The 26,531-nt window shown below is 23.8% G+C and overlaps 1 protein-coding gene across 1 annotated transcript in view; it reads right to left on the minus strand.

The window, feature by feature from the left end:
- The window catches only part of LOC145831356 (uncharacterized), a 102,193-nt gene extending 83,655 nt beyond the window's left edge, over positions 1–18,538 (minus strand). Inside the window, exons 1-7 of the mRNA XM_082938587.1 lie at positions 18,327–18,538; positions 17,560–17,703; positions 16,135–16,211; positions 15,687–15,726; positions 15,284–15,413; positions 6,783–6,907; positions 2,177–2,335 (exon numbers count right to left, since the gene is read on the minus strand). Of these exons, the coding sequence (XP_082794713.1) occupies positions 2,177–2,335; positions 6,783–6,907; positions 15,284–15,413; positions 15,687–15,726; positions 16,135–16,211; positions 17,560–17,703; positions 18,327–18,530 (879 nt within the window). The 5' untranslated portion in view covers positions 18,531–18,538. The remainder of the gene's footprint in view (positions 1–2,176; positions 2,336–6,782; positions 6,908–15,283; positions 15,414–15,686; positions 15,727–16,134; positions 16,212–17,559; positions 17,704–18,326) is intronic.
- Positions 18,539–26,531: the final 7,993 nt, after the last annotated feature.

Here is a 26,531-nt window from a genome sequence, read left to right on the forward strand (position 1 = left end):
TTTAAAGTAAACAGTCCAAACAGGGCAGACTTAGATTAATTTTTTTATAAAGTAACAAAACTTGCAAAATGATTGAAACAGGCTTGTATTTAAAATAATAGTCTACAGCTGTGAACAATTTCGCGCGTCGCACCAAACACTTTTCGCACGAAACGAGCAACCGAAATCGTTCATGCGCGACGCGAAATCATCCAAGCGAAACGAATTGGCCTGGGGTTAAATCACTTAAGCGTAACGAATCAGCTTTGCACTTGAATGTGTCGGTAATTTTTTTGCACAATTATTTTGTGAACTTAATGCTTTTCGGTTTTAAATTCTTTTTGGTTTAATTTGAAATATTCTATAATTATTTTAGGTATGGAGTTTTTTAACTATTTACCTAAACTAACTTTTTTTTGTGTTTCTGTAAAAAAATTAGTTGTTTATATATTGATCATTGCTGCTGTTTTAAAAGTCTGTAAACATTTTGCTCTATTTATACATTGAAGTCAATTCTATTATATCTCTATAAAACTTTATAAAATATTTTCAATCTTTTTCTCACGTTTTAATTGGACTATATGTTCCATTATAAAATTCAATGGTGCAATAAAAACTAATCATAGTTTTCGTAACTTTTTTGTAAATATTTCTAAACCATAAACTGTTTTTTAGTTTTATTTATGTTTAATTTTGTGTGTTTTATATCAAATATATAGTTTATTATGCTTTTTTTTTCACTTCAAAATAAAATATTTCTTAACAGCAATTTAATGATAAGAATAAATGACAGATTATTTTACCGCAATATTTTTATATCAGAAAACTATTTAATTTCTGGCATTTTACAACCAAACAAGAACTTGATAAACAAAAAAAAATTAAATTTAAATCTCTTTCTTTTTCGTAAATGACTTTTGTTTGGTTATGGACTAATAAAAAGAGCTTAAAATTCTATTAACAAAAAAAATAAAAATAAAGTTATTTGTTTTGTTTGAAGTAGCATCAACTACACAAACTCGCTGGATAATAATCAAATACGTAAATTCTAAAAATAAATAAATAACAATAAAGTTACATAGCTGTATGATATTTAGTTTCAGTAAAAAATATTATGTTTTACATTAAAAAGTTTACTAGCAAATAATTAAAATACTCAAGTATTACGTTACAACCCTCGTTGTAATTAGATACATGCATAAAAATAACCTCTTATTACCAGGAATGTTATTGATTTAAAACAAAATAAAAGAAACCGACAGCTCATGAAAGTAGTAAAAATGCCAGAAGTTAATAGTTTTTCTGATATACAAAATATTTGCGGTAATATAGTCTGTCAATTTTCATTTCATAGTATCTTTTTATCTTAGTTTTGGACTTGTATAAATTATAATCGATGTTTATTAAATTTATAAATATCAGTTCCACTATAACAAGCTGAAGCCCAAAGCAGGTCTTTATATTTTCCAACAACTTCAAAAATTTAACTTCAAAATGTAACAAGACACAAACCAAAAATCTTATCAGCAACTTGTTTTAACTCAACAAAGGTCTTTTTTTTTTGCATTTTGTAAGTTGAAACGAAAACTTAAAGAAATATTAAGACAAAAATAAAACAATTTTTTCTGGAAAATTTGAAAAAAATTCTCAAACTATTTTTAAATAACAAAACTTAAAAACATATTTTTGATTTTTTTTTAATAAACTACATCAAGTAAACTCAAAGGAAGTTTAACGGTCAAAAGTAACATTTCATAATAAAAACAACACCTTATAATAAGTAACAAGGTTCCAGGTCAATACCAATAATACAAATTGTAATAAAACACTGACCAGGGTTACAAGTTATGCTCTTTTTTATTTTCAACTCGTTTTTAAATTTTTTCCTGAGTAGATGGGAAAAATTAAATAGTTACCAAGACAACACCAACCTAAGTATATCGATCTCAAATTAGATGTTCCAGAATAAACTTTTAAAATAAGAAAAATAAATGACAGCTTTCAAAGTTGCTATGAAGTCACATGACACCACTTATCAACGATGTAATTTTCAGACTATAAAAAGGTCTATTATGACGTCACAAACCTTGTAAATAGATGAAATTATTATTATTATTTATCATGACGTCACACAGACCTTGTACTTAAGTACTATGACATCACAAACATTTTACAAATCTATTATGACGTCACAAACCTTGTAGTTATGGAAATGGTCCGTCTTCCTCCTCGTCCGCCCTCCCCTCTCGCTTATCTGACTGGGGGACTTCCCGTTCATGAGAGGGATTATTATCTGCGGGTTCTCGAATGTCACCATGGTTACGCTGGGGTCAGCCTCAACCTTCTCGTTCACCGCCTTTATCATGTTTTATTTGTACATTATTTAAACTTTATATTTATTTATTATTTTAGTATCTTAATTTTATTTTTAATAATTTCATGCTTTCCGCTTTTAAGTAGGTCCACGCCATAATGTTATTTTTGTAAGTTAACTTTTGGATAGTTTTATTTTTGTTTTAATATTTTACTTTATTATTTTATAGTTTTAGTTTATTTTTAGATACTTAGTATATTTTAAATCAATTTAATATTATTTTGAGTAGTCTGAAATCGTTTTAAATAGCCTTTTATATTGATTTTTTATTATTAACATATATATGATAAAACAAAATAAAACATTTTTACAGTCTTGTAAGCAATAACATTATCTTAGTTTATTTTGTTTAATTTATTGTAGGTTTTTTGTCATGTTTAATAAATCTGCACCTCATTTTTAAAGTTACTAAAGTGCAAACTAATTTAATTTCATTTACCACTAGTATAAAAACTTTTTTTAGAAACATTAAAAACAAAAAAATAACTTTGGAACTATTAATTTTTATAGAAAAATGTAAAGTTGTTAAATCAAATAATGTCATAATAGTTTAAAAATGAACTATAATTAAAATATATATCCATTTTTTTTAATTTTAATTGATTTTATCAATTTGATCAAAGGTAGATATATAACAAAAAGTTAGTATTAAATTTTTTGGAATATTACTACAATTTTAAAAGAAAATGAAAACTCAGGTTTTAGATTATTTATACTTTAAGATTTTATATAAGAACTGAATTAAATTATAGTTTTAAATAACTTTTTTTAACTTAATTAACTTTCTAGGTAAACTAAAACAAATAAATCAAAAAGTCCAAATATCAAAACCGAATGACATATTTCAATATTTTTAAGTCGTGCAAAGCCAAATATTAAATAACTAGAAACTTAAACTTTAATGGAAATATATTTATAAATAAATAAGAAGTTAATGAGAAAGAAATTTAACATCGCAAAAATATTCCAAGAATTCAAGCTGAAATTACTTTTGGCAAAAACATAATTTTAACTTGAATTAAGTTTAAACAACAAGAACTTGTGTTGAGGTCAAAATAACGTATTTCAAATTTATAGTTTTAAATAAAATTTTAATGTTTATCCACATTTTTGTATGAATCTGAATTATTTTATCAAATATTTCGAGCTCAGCTAAATTATTTTTTGTTATAAACGTGTTAAAAAATGTTTAAAGCTACTAACTACACTTACCATTGTGTTATTTTCTTTAAGTAGACATTTTTAAAAGGTTCTGTTTATTTTTGGTTTTAAAATAAACAATTACTAACAAAGTTACAATTCAGTTTGTAAACACAAGCGATACATGATTATGAAAACGTTTTAACTGAAATTAGTATCATTTACATTTGTTAAAAATATTAATAAATACAAGTTTCAGTTTCATTGTAAAATAATAAAATATAAAGTTTAACTTTAACAAAAGTATGTGTATTTATTGACTAGTTATCAAACATTATTTATCCATGACTACTTTATTTTTAAGCAGTTCTAATTTAAAAAAGAGTCATTTAACTTTTTAATATATGCTAAATACTTAAAACTTTATTAAATTCTATCAACTTAATGAACGTTCATTGTTTAATGGAAAACAAATAAGAAAAAATGAGTTTATTTCTATATAACTTGTATCAAAAGTTTTTTAACAACTTTTTTAAAAGACCGGAAAACTCTGTTTTTGTTTTACATTATAGTTATTATAGCATAGAAAAAAATAAATTTGTTAAAGCATTATCTTTCGTCTAGTATTTTAGATAAATAATGGAAATGAGAAAATTAGTATTTTTTTAAATCAGCAACTAATTTTAAACTTCTCTTATTCAAAATACTAGCAAACTTGATGGAAATTTAACTAACTAGCATAAAGTTATAACTATTTTAAAAATTTGTTTTATACTAACAAACAAAAACAAGTGTAAAACAAAAAGCTTGCAAAAAGTAAGTCAACCTACAAAACAAGTTTTGTTTTGAAACAATCGGCCACTGTGAGCAGTAGAGAGAATGAGCACTTTAACTTTTGCACAAAAAAATTTTATGACGAATTGAAAACAACAAAAGTTTGAACTATGTGCAAGTTGTAACATTTTTTCAACACTTTTGCTCGGGATTAAAACATCCATACTGTCACAAGCTCATACTTAAACTTAATTTGAAAAAGTTAAACAAAACTAGTATTATATTGTTATATGAATAGTAGTATGAATTGTAGCGCTCAGTACTTATTAAAATGAATGATTAAACCTACTTATAATAATTTCAATCAGTGTTATTTATTAAATGTGCGAAGTTTCACTGTGGTTGACAAACCCTCAGGACATAAAACTAATTTAATTTCGACTAACGCTTTTCATTTATGCCTTGGGGATTACCTAAATGAAACAATGTAGGCAGAATGAGAGAAAAAAACTGGTTGAAATTTTGATAAATAAGCAAAACTACCAAGAATTATGGGTTAAGTTGTTTGTAAAAAATACAAGTAATTTTGAATGAATACTTTTGACTCAGTTTACATTTTTACAAACTGAATAAACATTTAGTTCATTAATTTATCAAGTCAAGGTCTCTAATACTTTAAATGATTTACAGATGTAAGCATGTTGTTGTGCAAAGCTTATATGAGTGAACTTAGTCGAATATGTTTTGAATTTGTATATAGGTTAAAGCAACAAATAAATGTGTACGGAGGAGTTGGCATGGTGAAAAAACAAACATAACTTAAAACGTATGGCCATACAAAGTTGGAATTTAGAGTTTGATCACTAGTATTGTTAATAATTCTATAATTTTTCATGAAACATTCGGATAATTTTTTAATAAGTGGTCTAATAATTTAATTCAATATCAATTTTCTGGTGTGAAAAAAAAATTACAATTATTAGTTTTAATAAAAAAAATATATTCATTGAGAACAAATTGACAGCTTTCGTTCAACAACGTACTTCCTTACATTTTTATTAACTAAATAAATTTGTTTGATTAACTTGTAAAAGGCTGACTAACTGCCAAGAAAAAGTAGTTTAGTAAATAAATAAATCAGAACTTGTGAATTTTTCTATTGGTAAAACTTAAATAGGCTAGTTTGGTAAGAAACTAATTAATAATTTTCATTCTGAGAAAAACTAATTTATGAAAATGGGTGTGCTCTTAAAACTACATATATACAAAAGCTAGATTTTTGAGGTCAAATAAAATTATAACTTTTAACTGCGATTGACTTTTATTGAAAATATTTCAATTAATAGTATTTTTGTGGTTTTTGAATACTATTTTTTAAAATAAAAAGCAACAAACTTCTTTTGTAATCAATCATTTGAAGACATTTATGTAAATTAAGATAGCTTTTAAAAGTCAACTATTGTTATATACATCAATAAGTATATAAATAATCTCACTAATATTATAAATTTAATAAATTTTAAAAATTTGTTAGTAAACATTTTTTATTATAACCACCAATCTTACAATGAAAATATAAAAAATAAAGCAAAATACATTTCATTTTGTAATATTTTTATATTTAAAACCAACTTTAACCACAAACAAAAATTAAAACCATTAAATTTTTTCTAAAACATTTTAGAAACTTTTAACTCATGATATCTCTATTTTTAAACAGTATGTTATGTTGTAAGCTTTAAAAAAATTTCTCTACATCAAAAAAGAACCAAACTTATTACAAACTTCAAAAAGTTTTATTATAACGTTATTCTTCTATAAAATGATAACACCCATTTAACACTAATTAATAGGTTTGCAACAAATATTTTTTTTTAAATACGAATATAATTTTTTATGATAAAGTAAAAACAAGAATTTTAAACAGAAAGTCGTTGGCTCAAAAGTTCTTAGCTGGAATATTATACTCACATTTAATATGACTAAGGGACAATGATGTAATTTTGAACTTTAAGCCTTAAAACCCCTTTGGCACTATTGCAAAGAGACGGTTTTGTTTTTGTAGACCAAAAACAGGAATTTTTTTCAAACCAGAACTTTCAGAATAAGTAGATTGTTTTCTTTTTCCTAAATTATCTTTATATTTATTACTATCATATTTTGAAACAGCAGTATTTTTCGCTGTACAAATTTTTCAAACAAACACCATAGTTAAATAACAGAACCGTGCTCACAATACTATACAAGAAACATAATTAATTACTCCTGTCAATCAACACTAAACTAATAAACATTAACACGTCACACAACTAAACGAACGCTATTGAAGTCACAAAAAGAAATCGTTTTACAATAGTTTAAAAACATTTTAAAACATAACACCACAAATCAAACTTTTATCATGACACAAACCAACGGTTTTACCAACAGTATAAATAAATTCATTTAAGTTTTTGTTTTCAACCCCTTTATCAATCAAAATATAATAAACTATTTAAACTATGACGTCACTAACAGTTTCGCCGACGAGCATGTTTCTCCCGTCCTGCTTGATCCTTCCCTTTATGATGTAATAGATGTGGTATTTGGAAGATTCCGGCATGCAGATTCTGACACTCGCTGTTGTTAGGTCACAGTCCGCTGATAAAAAATTTAAAAAAATTATTAATTCCATTTAGTTAACTGATGCTGGCTATTCAAGAAAATTTATTGTGTTATATATGAATTTTATATATCTAAATTCGAACATTTGCAGTTGTAGAGACAAAGTACAAGTATATAATTTAGAGACAAGAGATATATAAATAATCTAGTTTTCAAAACCTTGTTATCGTGTATTGAAATTTAACTCATTATAATTTGTTTTGTACAATGAAAAACCAAACAGCGTGAAAAAAAGTTTAAGTATTGTAAAATTATAATGGTTAAAAGTTTAGTTTCGTGTTGAAATTACATAATGAAAAAAAAAAATTAACGAATCATAATAGAAAACGAACTACATTTTACTTCTAGTTAATTATTTATAAGTTTAGTAAGAAAGATATTTAATAAATAGTAGATACAAGTACGTTAAGTTAAACTGTTTTGTTTTTTCTGACTAGCATCAAAACACCCAGTTATTTTTTATAAAAGACAGAGTTTAGTAAATAAGTGTACAACATATTTCAAGATTTTTTAATTTTCAACTACACTTTAAGAAAGAGGTTCAATTAAATAACAAAACTAATAAACTATAAGCTTTTAAATTCTATACATACAACATATAAGACTAAAAAAAACTTCTACAGCTATCTATTTGACCACTGTGCAATATAAAACTAATAATTAATCATATTTTAATTGCAAGACAGATAAATATTAAAATAATTGTAGTAAAAATTCAACTGATGAGTCTACTTCCTTTACAAAACAATATTGTTAAAATTGCTTTATCGATTACAGTCTCATTAGTATTAAATTAAGACCCTTGAAATTATTTTGCTTAAATAACCAAAACACAAAAATTTATCACAACATGAACACATAAATTATTCTCCTATGCACAGAAAATTTCACAAGGTGAAAAGGTATTTTCAAACTACTTCTGTTCAGTATTTTCGTACAATAAAAAGCCAATATTAATATTATTTAACAGTCCTTAGCACGTTATTTGCACTGTAACCATGACACATAACAGAAAATAAGGTTAGCAGGTCAAATAAATTTTGACTCGTTGAAATAAAACACTTAAAACTGTTTGAATTTTAATTTGTTTGAATTTCAAGTGATTTCAATTCAAAAAGCTTCATTTTATTTGGTTAGTCGTACATGTGTGTTTGTTGCTGATTAAAAAGTTTCTCTTGTGTGTAAAAACTAAAAGTAATTGAAGTAATTCATATGGCATATCTTTTATTAAAAATTTATTTGCAATGTACTTGATTAATTTGGTATATATTCTTATTTTGAATTTATATGTACTATAGTTAATTAAAAAATAACCATCATAAATTGATTTTAAAATGCTCATTAAGTATTAACAAAAACTTTAAATTTCCCATAGAACCCAAAAAAAACATTTAAAACTTATAATAAAAGTTTTTTATTTAAAGAAGTCACAAAAGGTTTAATAAACTCTGTTAATAAATACTAATCGGAAAAATATTAGTAAGTTTTATCAAAAGAATTTCAAAAAGCTTTTTTTTAATTCAAAAAACAAGTAAATTTTATAAAAGTTTGTTATATCAGTAACACAATACTAACGACTTTGCTTAACCCACTTTTGAACGCAATGTTAAGTAAGCAAATAAAATGTTGTTTGTTTATTTTGACGTATTTTAGTCACAACTAGCTTGGACGTTTTTGTATAAAGCTTAGTTTTTTTATTCTTTTATATGATTATTGTAATTAAAAAGTTAAACACAACTAGATTGCAAATCGTTTTAAATAAATCAATCAATGTATTTTTTTAAGTTACTGGTAACATTTGAAATAAATCAATTTTTATATATGAAAACTATGAAGAGTTTATTTAGAAAGAGTTCAAGTTTCTGTTTATTTTCTTAAACAATGCAATATTTTTAGAAATATTTATTTATATATACATGTATTATGCTACTCGAAATTTAATAAAATTGAAACAAAAATTTATCAAAAACTTAATCATACGAATAGAGTTATAAAGCGAAAATAATTCTAACAACAAGTTCAAATTGAAAAACCGCCCAAAGTCTGCAGCAGCGCGAGAGTTTAGAGGTCACCGGAACGCGCTGAAGCGTGAAAAGATGCGTGTGCAGCCGTGCGTGAAATTTATTGGTGGGAGCGAAAAGGAGGAGATTTTTGGCGCAGAAAAATAATAGCTGTGCTTGAAATTATTTGAAAAACTAACAAACACATAGATCCAAAGTTGCATAAATACACGATATATCGAACTTTATGGAAGTGAAAACAGAAAAACTTTTAATAAAGAAGTAAATTGTTTAGTTAAATAAAAAACCAAACTTGACTGTATGAATATAAAGTGCTACTTCACTGCATGATTCTATTTTAAGCTATTAACTTTTTTTTCATTTTTGTAGAAACTTTAACATATATAAGTTTAACTTTTTCTATTTTGAAGTTATAATAGGATATAGACAAAATAATAAACTATAGTTTTTTTTAAATGATTTATAAATGCAAAGATAAAAAACATGTTTATTAAAATATATTACTAACATAAAAAAAATTAATCTAAAAATAATGCAGACTACCTTAAAAGTAATAAAAGCATTAGTTCAATACAAATATTATTTAAATCATGAACTCTATATAAAGTTAGAAGATTCTGATAACTCAACTAAAAGTCTTTTTTAATTAAAAATTATTTAGCTTAAACCAAATTTGGTTAGTTCTGCAAAGTAGTTAAGTAACTTTTGTAGTCATAAATTAATTTATTAAATTTATTAATAAGTTTTCTCAGCTTGATACTTCTTTTAGGTACAAATAGCACCTATGGAAAGTAGGTTTAAAATCCAACTTAAAAACTTTAAAATCAAAATATATATGTGTTTATATAATAACGTACTTATGTTTATATAAATAACTTATACTTAACATGGTTTAACAGAAAGATAACTATTATTTAAATAGGTACATATTGCGTTACAATAAATATATAAATATTTGAATTCAAAATACAAAAATGAGCAGTAACAAATTGTAAGTTGAAAACCCAACTTGAAATGTTTAAAAAACTTTCAGTTTCTACATTCAACATTTCAACTATTAGAAAAACATATAATATTTAAATGTGTACAGGCAAGGGAAAGTAATCAGGCACAGTTGACAAACTCACAAGGATAAAGAGAAACTAGGAGAAAAAGTAGGAAAATAATAAAATGAGCAAAAATGAGCAAACTCGTTTCAACTCTCTGCCCGCTACGTTGCACTTTTTATGAATATATTTATGTTTTCAATATGTTTTAACTTTTATTCAAATATTTTTTAAAAAATTTAAATATTATTTTTTTGTTCATTTTGATCTTAATTTAATCTTATTATCTTTTTTTTTTATGATTTATAACTTTGAACCAATGTAGAGTAATTTTAATAAAATAAATTTAGTGTTTGTAAACCATAATTTTGATTTTTGTAAACTCCAGTTTTAGAATTAAACTTTAATAATTATTACTATAACACTAACAAATATAGTAGTTTTTAATGATAATACTTATGTTTTACTGTGAAATATAGGGAAAAAACTAATATTAAGCATTTCCCATTTAGAACTTACACAACTAGAATTAAAACTAATAAATTAACTATTTAATCACTTTCATAAAAAATTTACAGATTATTTGTCTAATTTTGAATTAATAAACATATATCTTGTAAGCTTTTATTCAAACTGCTATATATAACTTATTATAATAAATGTTCTCATAAGTTCTCATAATGTTCTTATAATTGCTCGTGTATACTCATATTCTATTTAGTAGAATTAATTACAAGTGTAAATTAAAGTAAACGAACGTCATAAATCAAAATTTTAAAACTTTATTATGCGTTTAAGTTACATTTGGCGGAAAAACAAGTATTTAAACATTGCTGAAATATTTTGCACTTAATTTTTGTGGTACAAAATTTTATTAAATTTACCTTAAAAAATTTAAATGGCTTTAAAGTTAATAAAACAACACAACGTTATTGACTAAATAATATTCTTATTAAAAGCATTTATTTAAGATTTAACTTTTTCAAAATAGACATAAAATCAAGACAAAGTAAAAATAATTGACAACTACACTGATTAAAACTTGTGTAAAATTGACTAACTAATTAAACCACAATTTCATATAACATTAATACAAGTGTTAAATTGTGTTGTATTTTTTGCTATTTAATAAATTTTCAACTTAAATCTACAAGAAAAAATAAATATAAATAGTGTTTAACTAAATTTAATGAGTAAAAAAATCTTAGAATATTCAAGTTAACTAAACATTATAATTAATTTGTTTAAAACAAATACACAAAAATAGGCTATTTGAGATTTTCACTTTTGTTTGGAGAAATTTTAACAGATAATTTTAAAACATTTGTAATTTTTTCTACGATTAAATACTACAAAAAATTGTTCAAATAAATATGTTCCAGCAAAATTATTTTCTAAATTCACCAAATTCTATTCGAATCATTTAGTTTAACAATTGGACGGGAATATTGGTCGACTTAAAGCTTAACATATTAAAAAAACAGCTTAAACTTTTTTCATATTTTTAAAAAACTAATTTCAAAAGCAACTATCAAAGAAGCAAGAAACCCTATCGCACAAAAACGCGTTAAATTTGATTGTAATGTTAAAAACTTTTTTTTTAAACGCGAAATTAAAAGCGCAATGTTTAAATCATCGTGACGTCATAAAACATAAACAAGTATGACGTCACACCGGCAAAATATCTTTTAACACTAAAAACAAAATTTGTGTGATAAATAATAAATCTAGGCAAGTTGAAAAGCAATAGTCAAATGGTTAAATCTTTTTTAAACTAAAATGAAAAGTTAAAGTAAGTTTTTGACCAACTTAAACTGATTTTAATTTACAATTATGAAACATTTTGAGAGTTTGAAACTGCAAAATTGAGGACTTAAATTTATTGAAATTAAACTCAGCGGCGGTTTCAGAATAATTTAATTAATGTCAAAATCAATATCATGCTGATTAAATCAGCATATATATTACCAAGCAGCTGTTTACAAGCTATATATAGAATCAACTGTAAAATAAACATTTTATTATATTGGCACACCTGCTAACAATTTGTCATTTTGTTTATTTTTAATTTGAAATAAGTATCACAAGGTCATTGTGATTAGTTAATTTTAATTTTTTTTTTTTTGTGACTTTATATACTTCTGTTTGTTTGTAAAAACAGTTTGTATATTTAACTTAATACGCATCGTATATTGAATTGAAAATTATCAACAACTCTCTTTCAAAGTTATCCCTGAAAGAGAGAGCTACAAAACTTAAGTTTCTTAATAGTTTTAACAAAATATAGTTTAAATAATAATCCATTTGTGTTATAAAATAAGCTAAAAAGTAACAAAAAGCAACAAAATGCCTTTTTTAACTTAAATATTTTATACATGTAGTAAGTGCCAACGATTTATATTTATGCAGAACACAATAAAGACTTTTTAAATTTGAATATCACATGCTTCAAATTTTAGCCAGACTAAAAACTTATTTTGCTTTCACACGTTTTTTATGAAAAATATTTACAAAAGTTTTTAAGAAATATTAATTAAAAAAAACCTAAAAATATGTAATCTTTATTCTGATCACCAAACTTTTTGATTCAGCTCTTGTAATTTATCTTTAATACATATACTCTTTAAACTTTTAATTCAAAAATATTGGTAAAACTACAAGGCCTGCTTAACTAAATTTATTCTATTACTTTACTAATAAAATATTTTTTTAACTTTAATAAAAAATATTGTTAATATAATCTTTGGTACGATGGATAGGATTTAAATTTTGAACATAAAGTTTTTGTTTTTTATCTCAAAATAACTAATCAACAATAGAAAGTTACTAATTAAAATTGTATACAAAATACTAAATCGTGATTTTACTTGATGCTTTCTCAATAATTATCATAAACTAAACTTAAACTCTTAGCGTTTTTTATAATTTTTTGCTTCAGTTTTACTTTAACTAGAATGTTCATAATTATCTTTTTAAAAGTAAACACAAGCGTAATTCAAATAAAAAAACTAAAATCTTTTTTTTTTCTTTGGTAAGTTGTAAAAATTTTTATATCAAAACTTTGCAAATCTGCCTGTAAAATTAAAACAAACCAGCAACAACAATAATCGGTAATAATCTTTACTTATTATTAATTTTTATTGATTTAAACATAAAACAAAAACAGTTTAACTACTTAATACTTTTAAATAATAGAAAACTTTAAAGTAGTAATTATATGTAATTAATAAAATTGACTTAACATCAATGTTAGCTACTAAAAAATAAAAAAGTTTAAAGCTTTAGAATAATTTGTTTTAATTTAAACTATTTTTATTTTGAATCTTTTTTTAGCTAAAATTAAATATAAACATACTACTTTTTACTTTTAAGAGCTTTTAATTTAAAAAACAATTTTGTGATGTATATCAGAAATTAATGTTTTTTGAATATATGAATAGATGTATTAAAATGGAAAATAATGATTATTAGATAAACTAAATCACCTTCCACAGAGCCCACTTGAAGGGCTTTTAAATAGTTTATTGCGAGTATTTGAATTTAAAAGAACAGTACATGTGTTTCATCAAAACAATAAAATTGTTTCTAATCCTCAGATGTAGTTCGAATTCAATTGCACTGTCAGTAACTACAGCTAAGTATTAGAAACAATTTATTGTTTTTATAAAACATATGTACTGTTGTTTTAAATTCAAATATTCAAAGCTAACTTACGTATATCAAAAATTTTGATGGATGCTAAGCAAATTTTACTGCAAACTTATCGAACAATTTCGCGAAGTTTTTATTTTTATTTTTACTAATTATTGTTTTTAGTATACATACATAGTCATATGATAAAAGCACAAATTTTTTAAATGTTATTTTTTATGTGGTTTCAAATTGTTTTTAAATAATAATAGCTCAAAGTAAGTCGCAACATAAGTGAATGAACATGTAAAAATAATTTTGAGTACAAAAATTCATTAAATACTTGAACAACATAGTCAATGCAAAACAAAAACAATGTTTTTAAATTGGTTGAAGTGTTTAACCTAATTTGTTCAATAACTAAAGATAAAAAATTTTTTATTACTTAAGGTTGATAGACGGTTTAAATAAAAACATTACTGAATCATATAAGATTAGATGATCATAAACTATCAAGTCAACATAAACTAAAAAAGTGATAAACAATAAATTGGTAAAAAAAGGACTCATTTCAAATATTTTTTGAAATGAGTAAAACACAACATGGAAAACAAACATCAAATTGAAATTGTGGTTTAAAATTTAACCACAATTTATAGCCAAGAATTTATAGTATAAAAGTTTTATCATTTTATTTTCAAATTAATCAAATTCAATTTAATTTCAAAACAGGTAGTAATAACCCAATAGGAGACAGATTTTTTTAAAGTTGAACAATTTATTTTTATTAGTAAACAAACATAAACTTCAAATCCACTCTAAAAAAAATTTATTCTATTTGTAAAATCATTAAAAAACATTCAAAAAAACCACAACCAATAACAGAAAAACAAAAAATACAATTTTAAACTTATGTTATTTTTAATCCACACAAAAAAACATAACCACGGAAATTAATATTTTATCCAGGTTAACCTTTTTAAATGCTTTAAATTCCTCAGTGCGAAATTTTTAAGGAGAAAAACAAAACTTGCACAGCGCAGAGCCGTAGAGCCAATGAGAAAGCTCCGTTCTCAGACACTAACCAATCAATAGCGCGGAAACAAAACCGTTAAAATTCGTGCCACACAAGTTTTTTAATCTCAATATTTGTAGCTTTGACTTATTTTTTATAATAAATTACTTTTATTTTTTTCATATTTGTTATCGTATATAAAACTTAATGTTAGTGAACAAAACTTCAAATGAACTTTTAAAATTAATAACTTTTATCTCAAAATCTGAGGCAGACTTTGACTTGTTTTTTTTTTAATTTATTTCCTTAATTAAAACTTTATGTAAACGGCATCAAATTTTCAAACTAACATACAGAAATAAACAAAACTTAGTTTTTAAATTTTTTTTAATTCCAAGCTTTCAAGTTGAGAAATGCAATTTAAAAGCAAAACTATTCGCCATTAATTGTATCAAACAAAACTAACATAACTTTTAGGACCATTTTTTATGATAATCTTGAAAAGTTCCTTTATACCAAAAATATTCATTTCAAATGGTTTCAACCAAAACTAACAAAAATTTATTTTTCAGAATTTTTTCTTTACACGTTCATTTATACCCAAAAAATATTCAATATTAATAACTTCAAACAAACTAACATCTGAGAAGTATTCTCTGGGTGCGGTCCGTTTCCAGCCATCCTTTTATTTTCTCATCAATTTCCATTCTCTTCTTCTTGTTTTCAATTTTTTCCAGGTTGCAGGCGGTCCACTCTTCTATTTGACTTTCCTTTTGCAAAATGTTTGTGTTTGTAAAACTTTGATTGGTAAAATAAGAATTAAAAACATATTTCTTGTTATGAAAGAAAAAAACTTGAGCTGGCAAGCGACTAAACCAAAATAATTAGTTTACAAGTCAAACATGCTTAACCTATTTTTATTTGCTTTTAATACCTTTTTAATTTTAATTTTTACCAGAGGCAGTTTTTACAAGTTATTACTATTAATAGATTCTAAACTTTCTAAGTATAAGTTGACAAAAAGTAATAAATTAACAAAAAACCTCTGTGACTTTCTCTACAGCTTGTTCTGCTTGAATAGATCTGCAAAAAATATATATATCAAAAATTTGCAGTAAAAAATTTTTAATATTACAGCTGTCATAAGAAAAATGTTTGTATATATTTAAGAGAGCTTATGGTCAATATCGTAAATTCTTATCAGATTTTGTTTTGCTTTTTCTTTTACTTGAAATAAAATAGGTAATGCAAGTTATTTATTTAAAAACTTTGTATTTATGACTTTATTGCTTTAAATAATCATTTAATCATAACCTAAGTTTTTTTCAAACTTAATTTTTTCTGAACACTATATCCTACATAAAATAATTAAAACTCACATTAAACTGTCCATAAAAACAAAGTTTATTTAACAAACCTATACTTATAATTTTATTGTATTTATTGTACAGTTTTATTATAACAGAAAATAATTTAGTAAATAAAACTCACATTAAATTGTCCATGAAAAACTGGCAGAGCAGCTTGTTACCAAAAACTTTCCTGTTTCCTTTCGCAATTTTCAGTTCCTTCAGTATAAAACTTTGTTACAAAATTGTATTTGTGAAAAAAAAAGTTTAAAACGGGTTAAAATAAAAATAAAACTAATTGCACTGCTTTGGTTAGAAGAAACTAGAGTGTAAATTTTCAAACAGAAATATAAATTCAAAAACCAAAATTGTTTTTAAGTCTTATTTTTGTACGTATTTGTAATAAGATAAATTATACCTATTGAAAATTTAAACTTAAACTAAATTTTTTGTGTTTAAGTTGTTTTTTAGACTTAAAATAAGTTATTGATTTTCATAATACAACAATAAAAATAAAAACTTATGCATTTTCATATTATTAAGTTTTTTTAATTTTATAACACTTGAATTTAATTCAACAAGGTTTAAAATTTTTACTTGTAACTTATATATTTCATGCAATAAAAACACTGTAATAAGTTCAGCAGTACATACCAAAAGTGGGTAGGTGTAAGAAAAGCACAGCGTCACTTTAGCACGGTGTGACACTTTAGCACGACGTCACTTTAGCACAACGTCACTTCAGCACAGAGTGACACTTTAACACGGGGTGACACTTTAGCACAGAGTGACACTTTAGCACAGAGTGTCACTTTAGCATGGAGCGACATTTTAGCATTGAGTGACACTTTGGCACGGCGTCACTAAAGCACGGAGTGACATTTTTGCACGTAATAAATTTAAATCTTTTAAAGTTAACATTTAAATAAGTTTAATTATCTAAAATAATTAACTTCAAAAACAAATAACTGTGAAAATTAGTTCTAACACTTTTGAAAATATAGTCTTTAAAAATTATAAACAAAGTTCTTACTATAAGCTTAAAAAAAAGCAAGTTTTTAATCTTTATATACCTCACTTTTTTTTTAAACTTACGCTTAAAGTTTAGCCTTACAAAAATTAGTTAAAGCATTTAAAAAAAGTTTTAATAATCCTAGAGCTAGTATTTATTGCTAGGTTTATTAATATAGTTTTATGTCAAAAAATTAAAAGTATAAGTATCAAAATATTTTAATCTAAAATTAAATAACAAAAACAGTTAATAAAGCTTCTAAATTTATCTTTGTTTTAGTTAGAACTAAGGCTTAAACTTTAAATTCATTTAAAGCTTGTTAACTTTTAGTTTACATGTTGCATAGTTTGTTTTTATATTTTAAAACAATACAGTACCTAATGTGATTTAAGCAAGAAAAAAAAATTCAAAATAAATTCTGTGCTAAAATGTCATTTGTGCTAAAGTGTCACTCTGTGCTAAATTGTCATACCGTGCTAAATAACACTTTATACTAATGTTTTTGAAAACATATATTTATGGATGAGAAAAAAACAATAACAAATTTAAACTAACAACGGCGGGTTGTGAGAATGAGGGCATTTGGGGATGGGTGGCAAAAACAAGCAACGTCTCAACAAACAGCCAGCTGAAGTTTGCCAAATCAATCCACTCTTTTGATCCCTGCTTCTTTGTGCTCCACTTGACAAAAATTGAAGTCTGAAAATCAATTCATTATTCAATTAAACTCGTGGATAAAAGAGACTTAACAAAGGAATCAATTCAAGATGAAGATTCATGTACTAAAAAAATTTTTGAACTTTTCAATATTATAATTTAATTTAAAATCCATGCTTATATATTTCAACCAACTGGTCTGTTTTTTTTTTCAAAAAACTACAACCATTGGGTAAATGAGGTATTTAATTATTAGCATTATGTTTAATTTTTTTTAAAGGTAAAATTAAACGTTTTAGTAGTTAAAATTTCAATTATTGATTTTTTTATTATTTCAAGCATTTCATAAATAGGTGCATTTTTTGCCAATGCGTTAAAAAAAGCACAATAAAAAGTATGTGGCTTAGTTTTCATTTTTTAATAAATATCTTTCAAATTAAAACTATATAAAAATACAAATTAATATACCAAATTAGAGTAAAGACACACTTAAGTAATTAAATGTTACTCATTTATTTGCTACTTTTAAGATACAAAAGATAAGGATAAAGTTTATTAAAAAACAAGCATGCAGACATATGTCCATGAAAGGCTATAACATTAGTATATTAACATAACTAAATAATAAAAAATAAACAAACAAAAACTATAAAATAATAAATTACCGGATCAGAGCTGGTTTCACTCTCAATGCAAGACTCAACAACTCCGCTGAGGCAAGCTTCATTTAAAAAGTCCACAAATTTGTCTTCAGTATCCTCATTGGCTGAAAATTTGTCTTCAGTGATGTGATTTGCTGCATCAGTTAGCACGGCAACAATCTTCTTTCCCACCCACTCGCTTCTCTCGCGTATCTGCCTTGACACCATTTCTCATAATAAATTATAAATACTAAATAGTTTATATAAATAATAGTTATATACTGATAGACAATAAAAAATGGCAATAAAATTTATCATAAAAAATAAATCTGTTGAAAAAAAAATTTCAGTAAACTAAGCAATGATTAAGTAAACTGAATTTTAAATGTTTTGTTTTAATTTTTGGTGCATTTTTAAGTGCCTTAAGTTCTTTTTATGTTAATTTATAAATGGATATTTTTTATTTCCAAATAACTTAAATATCTTTTTTTATATTGTTATTTTTAAGAATTATAAAACTTCAAGTGTCAAACAGTATTTTTTGCTATAATATTATCATTTAATTAATAATCTAAATAAAAATTAAAAAACTTTTTATTTTTTAAAACATTTTTATGTAAATAACCTTTTCTACTTACCTTTATGTAATTAATCTTTTCAACCTTTACGACTTAAAAAAAAAGAGGTGAAAACAAACAAAAAGACTTTTTTTAATTATGAATTTTTATAACATATTAATATTTTACCAGCTTAGTTTAAGTTAACAGTATTAATATACTAAATTTTTATACTTATAAGTCTGCATATTATTTTAAGTAGCTTCTTTCTGATATTTATTTTTGATTTCCAAAATCATTTTTTAAATAATACTTATTTTTTTCATATTAGCTTAAAATTAAATATAATCTTAAAAGAAAATATATTATATTGATATGATAGATAAAATATATTGATGACATTTGGATCAAAATTAAAATAAAAATAAAATATTTTAAGTCACAGAAAAGACAGGAGAGAAAAATCTTACTTTTTTAATGACAATTTTCTTAATGCTAAATTAAAGACTATTTTCACAATTTTAAAAAACAATGGATTCCTATTATTTGTAACTTTGATATCAGTTTACTGTAATAAAAAAAATAATTTTTACTAGTTTTATAACAAACACTTAAAAATAAACAAGCTTTTTAAAAATTTGAGTTTACAACAAAGAAAACTAATATGATTTACCAATATTAAGCACAATAACCTGAAAATAAAATAAAAAATCATTGAACACCTGCTAAATCTATTTCATTCAAAAAAAAATACTTATTTTAAATTTATTTAATCAGTAAAGAATAAAATCTTACTTAAGTTTATATTATTAACGAATTTAGTTTATAACACCTGCTAAACACAACAAAAAAGTTGATAAATATATATAAATGTAACCTTAAATTGTTTTTAATAAAAACAACAAATTTATCACTTAGCTGTTTTTATAATTCCACATTTAAACTTTAAAGAAATCGGCTAATGACAACAAAAAACATTTTTGATGAAGACTTTCTCATAAATATTTAGTTTATACTTTAAACTATACAGATTCTTTAAAAACTAAATTATTCTGTAAATACTAAAAGAAGATTTACTACTTCAGTTCTTGTCATTCATTGCATGTAAATGAACTATATCAACAAAAACAACTTGTCAACTAATTTTTGGCGCCAGCTAGCAGTTAGTGTTATTTTTATAAATAAAGTAAACTCTTGGTTCAAAACCAAAAAAGGTTTTAAAAGTGAGAGTTAAGAAACTTTTATTTTGCTAATGTTTCTTTTCTTCTAAATCAGTTTCTAGTTTTTAAACACAATAAAAAATTTATTTTAACATTTAAGATTGGTTTATTAAAAAGTATTTTTGGCAGAAACAAATTATAATAAAACTTTTGACAAAGTGTTTGCTTATAATTTAATCCAGTTTAATAAAAAATTATTATGGTACAAATATAACAAAGATTATCTTATAAATCTAAGATAAGTTATATTATAGTTACATAAGTTATTATTTCTTTAATGTGTTTTAGAATGTCCTGGACAAGACATTAAAAGGTATCCAAGTGGTGTGCGACTGCGAACCGATAACCGAAAAGTTCTTCATGTCTTAAGACCAAATATTTTAATCGCTTTTTTGTCGTTCAATAAACAATACTATAATGTCTTCAAAACTTTTACTCGTTACTTGGTTTTTTTTTGCAATATAACAATTATTTAAAAAGTTGCATAGATAAAAATAGATAGTTTATTGTATTGTAAAATAATACGAAACTAAAAAAACCAAAAGTCTTAAACTTGTATAAAAAAAAAAAAAAAATAACGACATCACAAACTAGAGATGTTGGGTAGCTTTTCTAATCAAAGAGCCTAAAAAAATTCAAGGGCAAAAACCTTTTTTTAAATCGTCTGGTAAAGCATTACTTAGATTTATTTTTTTTAGAATAAAAAATTTCACGAGCAAAACTAAAATTAAATACTTACTTTACAATAATTACAGCGTGTAAGAAAAAAAAACTATAAATATATGTTTTCGATTAAAAGTTATGTTTTAGATTTAAGGTTTTTTATTAAAGGGCAGTACGTTGTTATTCTTAAAAAAAGGACAATTCTAATACCGATAATTAAGCTTCTTACAAAATTTTCGATGGGCCACATCTCAAAAGTAATACATATTTAAGAAAAATTTAAAATAATGATGTAGGTTTATAAATAATAAGGTTATAATTGTAGAAAGATCTTTAAAGAAACAGAAATTTTAATATTACTTAAAATCACCATAGAAAATTTTAAAACTTATTGTAGTCATACCTCAAAAAATATTACATTATTAGAAAATAAAAAATGCCCAAGTAGGTGAGAAGGTCTAAATTTTAGATTGTATCGATTTTAATTGTTTCTAATTTATAATTGTCAAAGTGCTTTTAATAAGTTACTAAGTTCTATCTAGTTATATTATTGATTTTTTTTTTTTTGTGATAATAACTACAGTCTCAATTTGTTTTAGTAAAACTTGTTAGACTAAAGTTTATCTGAGTCACTAACAAATAAACTCAAGATATAGTGTTTTATTGTAGTTACAAAGTAAACGTAATTAAAAACAGTTATTATGGTTTAATGGTATTATAATTTAAAAAATCCAATTGCTATAATTCAATTGAACATTTCTTAAAAAAATTACTGGTTTAAAGCAATTTTTATCGTTTAAAAAAAACACATATGTTAGATAAGAAGGGAATATTTTGAGATCCAAAATCTATGATTTGGTTGTTAAATTAAAAAATAGGTTTTAGATAATATTAGTATGTTTTGAAAAATAAAACTTTCTTCTATCATTTATTTAAGTACAGAAACAATAAATTCAATTTAACTTTTGTTGTTTTGAATAGGAAGGATGCTTTGTTGCTGTTAAGATTAAGACTAATTATATATCATGAAATGTTTTATTTTCGAAAGTATTAATTTTTATTTATTAACTTAAAATATATTAGAAAAGGCTTCAAAAGAAAAATTAAGATAAAATAGTTTAGGAGTGTAAGTTAATATAGTTGCAAGTGTTCTATTCAATTTGTGTAATAAAAACCTACAAAAAAAAATAAAGCTTTTAAAACTAAATTTCTTAAAACCTTTTATCTTTACTTAAACTATTTTAATCTAAATTGTAAAATTCTTTAAGATAAACCTCTTAAGTAAAAAATGATTGTTTCTAAAAATCTTTTTAAACTTAATGTATTACTTAATGTTTTTGTGTTTTAATACTTTTAAGTAACATCTAGACTTAGATATTAAATTATTCTCATTCAAACATTTTTCAATTCAAGCTACCTTTAGAACATTTAATAGCTTCTGTTAGTTTATGTATAAAAAAGAAATACTGTTTTCTTGTAATAAAAATTTTATGCAAAACAAGCATTAAGTTTGATCAGCTTTTATAACTGATTTTTTAGCATTAGAAATTTTTACATGGATAGTATACTATTAACTAGTTCTCAAGGTGCCAATGAAAATGGATTGACAAAATCGGTTAGTTAATTTAAAGCTTCGTATAGTTTTTTCTTTCAAATTTTTTTACGACAAATATTTATAATCAATGAATTTGTAATGTTTTTGTTTAAATCTAACTAAAACAATATACAAATTTTGTTATTCTTTTGATTAAAAAAATGTTTTTACTGTTTTGTTAAAGTCAATATCTTATATATAAACAAATTATATTTTCAAAAGTGAAATTTTATTATCAAACTTTATTAGAAAATAATTAAACTGTGAAAGCTCTAAAACTTTGTTTAAATTTATTCAAAAAATTAATCGTGGCAAAAGGTCTTTGATATGACCTTGAAGAAAAAACATGCATTTGTTAATCTTTTAATTTTTAGTTCAATATGCAAATTCTTTGCAAAACTTTTCTGAAATTTTAAACTCTAATTAGTTATTTTTTTCTATTATATTACAATAAACGGTTTATTATTGTTACTTAAGGGATCTCAATAAATAAGTAAAACTAAGTAAAACTAATTCCAAAGTTAATAATTAAAATTCTTTGCAAACTTGTTTTGTCCTAGTGGAAAATGCTTACTACAACAAAAAATATTCAGTTTTTTCTCACATAAAATAAGTAAAAATTAAATTAAAGTTCATGTCTATTTTTTTAATATTTTACTATATATGATCAATTTTAAGTTTTTTAATTAAGTTTCTAAAAAACAAGTTTTTTTTTTCATTTTACAGTTTAAACAAGAAAAGATAAAAGAGCGTTTTCTTGATACTTTTGATTCATGGCAAAGTTTACTTCAACAAGCTGCTGGAGGTTACGATTTACTAGATGTTGAAACTAGAGTGCAAGAAGACTCAGAGCTTCTTTCAAATGCAGCAACAAACCTCATAGACGAAAACACTGAGACTATTCAAAAAATCGACAAGTATGAAAAATCAGCAAAGGAAGATATTCAGAAAATGACAACGTCTGTCGAAAAGAAGCGAAGACAAGTAAAAAGATTTAAAGTAAACATATTCGTTAGGCTGAGTAAACGAAGGCTGAAAAAACGTATCGTCGTTTTACAAGAAAAACTTTTAGAAAATGAAAGTTTAAAACGTGATGCTAATAAAGAAATCGAGTTTTGTAAGTGCCTTTTAAGGGAGCTTCGACAAGAAAATGAAATGGTCCAATTGCAAGTTGAAGAGAAGAAAAAGCAACTGAAAAATGCACCTTGCAAAATTAGCTAGTTTCATCAATTTGAAGCAAATGAAACACTAGCTGGTTAAAGACGTTAATAGTGGCATCCAAGTTACACATATGTTTTCAAGTAAATCGCTGTGAATTTTTATATTAAATCTACTTACATTTAAATCTAATAATAATATGAGGGTTTTTATATGAAAAGTCACTGCTTAGTTTTTTACCACAGTTATTATATGTATTAATAGGTTAGGGAGAAAACCAAACTATTTAGGTAAAAAAAAATTATTTAAAGATCAAGATTTTTTTAAGAAATTAAATTTTCAAAGAGTCTGCAAAGGCTACTTGTCAAATAAATAGGTATGTGAATTTAAGATTTGTATTTACTGCCTCTTTTGTGTATTGGTATAACATATGAGATTTTCTATTGGTTTTTTACAAAAGATATAGCTTAAGAGTCGTTAAGATTAATGAAATTGGAATAATTAGAGAATAAATAGTACGTTTACTAATTGTTTCATTAAGGTTACAAATAAACTTTGGATGTTTATGTTAAAAAGTCTAAAGATTTTGTCTTCATCATCTTTTTTAAATACTTTTTATGAGCACTTGTTAAAAAAGAATATTTATAAAATTCAGATTCTACTGGAAAATTGCTTTTATCAAGTGATAAAGGGAAAGAAAGTGCTAATTAAAGCGTTTAATTTACAAAGCAGTTACTTTTTTTTTTGCATTTGTGTTTATCAAAAAACTTTTTTAATGTTCTATGTTTAACACTTTTACTGCTCTTTATTGTTTATTGAACAATAGAAAAAGCGCTTAAAAAGTTTGATCTAAGGACCTGGTGTACAAAAAAACTTTTCGTATATCGAGTCGTACACCTCATACTTAAAACGTTTCTTACGAGCTACTAAATTTAATTTTTTTATAACATAAATATCTAAATCTTTAGTAATAAAACAATCAGTTAAACGAAATGAACGAAGTACTAAACGAGAATTAACTGGATTTTGTTTATAAAAATGTACTTAAAAACTTGTTTAGTAACAAAAGAACTAAAAAATGGATATAACTTTCAATCAACTCATAAAAGGAGATAAACAATACATCTAGCAAACATCTGAATACTTGAATGATAGGTTACAACCTCTTTTAAGAAAGCAAAAATATAATAAGCTGAAATATTTTTACGTTTAATTTTATCTGTATTTTGAGCTAAAAGTGTTATTTTTATTTTATTTTATTATTTTTATTGAACAGTTAAAACAAATTTACGTTCGAGTAGATAAATAAACTATTGCATAATTTTCTAATAACTTTAAAGAAGTGAACTCTACCATAAACGTATTTAAATTTTATAAATTAAAATAAAAAGTTAAGTACTGTTAAATTTTTGCTTCTAACAAGAAAAAAAAACAATAGTAATATTGGCATCTTTATTACTTTTTTGTCATCTTGTTATCTGATTTACATTATTAGTAATGTCTTAGTTTTTCTTTAACATCTTTTATATATAGAAGTATATAGTTTTATTTTTCTGCGTAGTTTAACTATAGGTACAAATCTTTTGATTGGAATGTTTGTAATATTTACAAATTCATCATAAAACTTTTGTAAATTTTTTTAACTGCTTTAGAGAACTTGGGAACGGGTCTAAATTGCACGAAGACAAAATTGCACGAGGTTACTAAATTGCACGAAGGGACTAAACTGCACGGGAACAAAATTGCACGAGGGAACAAAATTGCACGAAGACGATTTTGCACCAAGGGTCAATTTTGCACGAGTTACATTATTGCACAAAAGTAAAAAAAACATAAAAAATATAAAATAAAATGAAAATGAAGAAAAAAAAAAGTTTAAAAGAAAAAAAAAGTTACTGAACGAGGGTAAGGGTTAGGGGTAAGAATGATAGTAAAAATTAAAATAAAAAACAATAACTAAATAAACTAAAAAACTAAAATAACTAAATAAAAGTAAACTAATAAAAATTATTAAACAAATATATATATATTAAAGAAATATATATAACAATGTTAAAAATTAAAATAAAAGCTACCGACCGAGGTTAAGGGTTAGGGGTAACAGTGATACTAAAAAAAATAATTATATAATAATAAAATATAATTTAAATTTAAAAACATATTAATAAAAAAAAAACAGTAAAAAAATTAATTCACCCAAAGGTTTAGGGGGTAACTGTGATAATACAAAACAAACTAAATTGAAAAAAAAATTAGAATTTATAAAAATAATTTTAAAAAAGTTTAATCCGTGCATAAATGTCTCCGTGCAAAATTGTCTGTTCGTTCAAACGTGACCCTTCGTGCAAAAGTGTCTTCGTGCAAAAGTATCTTCGTGCAATTTTGTACGCTCGTGCAATTTTGACAGCTACCCAGAGAACTTAGCTTGATCAGCGTTAAATTGTAACTAGTTATTAATTAAGTAAAATTAGAATATATTTTAAAACAATTACTCAATTATTTATTTAGTATTGTTTATAAGTTTTGGTAATATTTTGATTTCTTTTTACGTGTTCGCTTTTTTCTCTAAATAAAGTTTTTTACTGACAAAAAAGAAGTTTTGATGTATTATTTTTTTAGATTAATGCAAGTGATAAGTAAATACTACCTTCTAGCCTCTACTTTTTTATTTATTTTTATATTTTTGAAACATTAACCAAAATTTGATTTTTTTTAACTGCTAAAATACTTTAAAATAATCTGTTTTTATTTATGAGAGAAAAATACAAAATATTTGAAGATATTTTAAGGCGTCCTAAAAAATAAACCATTATATGTTATATGATTGCTTTTGCTGAATAACCGAAATGTTTTTTTTTTTCGTTTACTTTGTTCTGCAACTAGAACCAATTATTTTAAGCAGATTTTTATTGTAATTTAAAAAATTATATTCTCTTTACTTTAACATTTTTTTTATGAAAACTTAATTTTCATTGTAAATTTTCATAAACATATTTTGTATATTTTTACTTTTGATTTCATTTAAAATTAAGAACAC

The sequence above is a fragment of the Thalia democratica genome, chromosome 3 (assembly GCF_965202585.1).
Source record: "Thalia democratica chromosome 3, ktThaDemo2.hap1.1, whole genome shotgun sequence".
In the NCBI taxonomy this organism is placed as follows: domain Eukaryota; kingdom Metazoa; phylum Chordata; class Thaliacea; order Salpida; family Salpidae; genus Thalia; species Thalia democratica.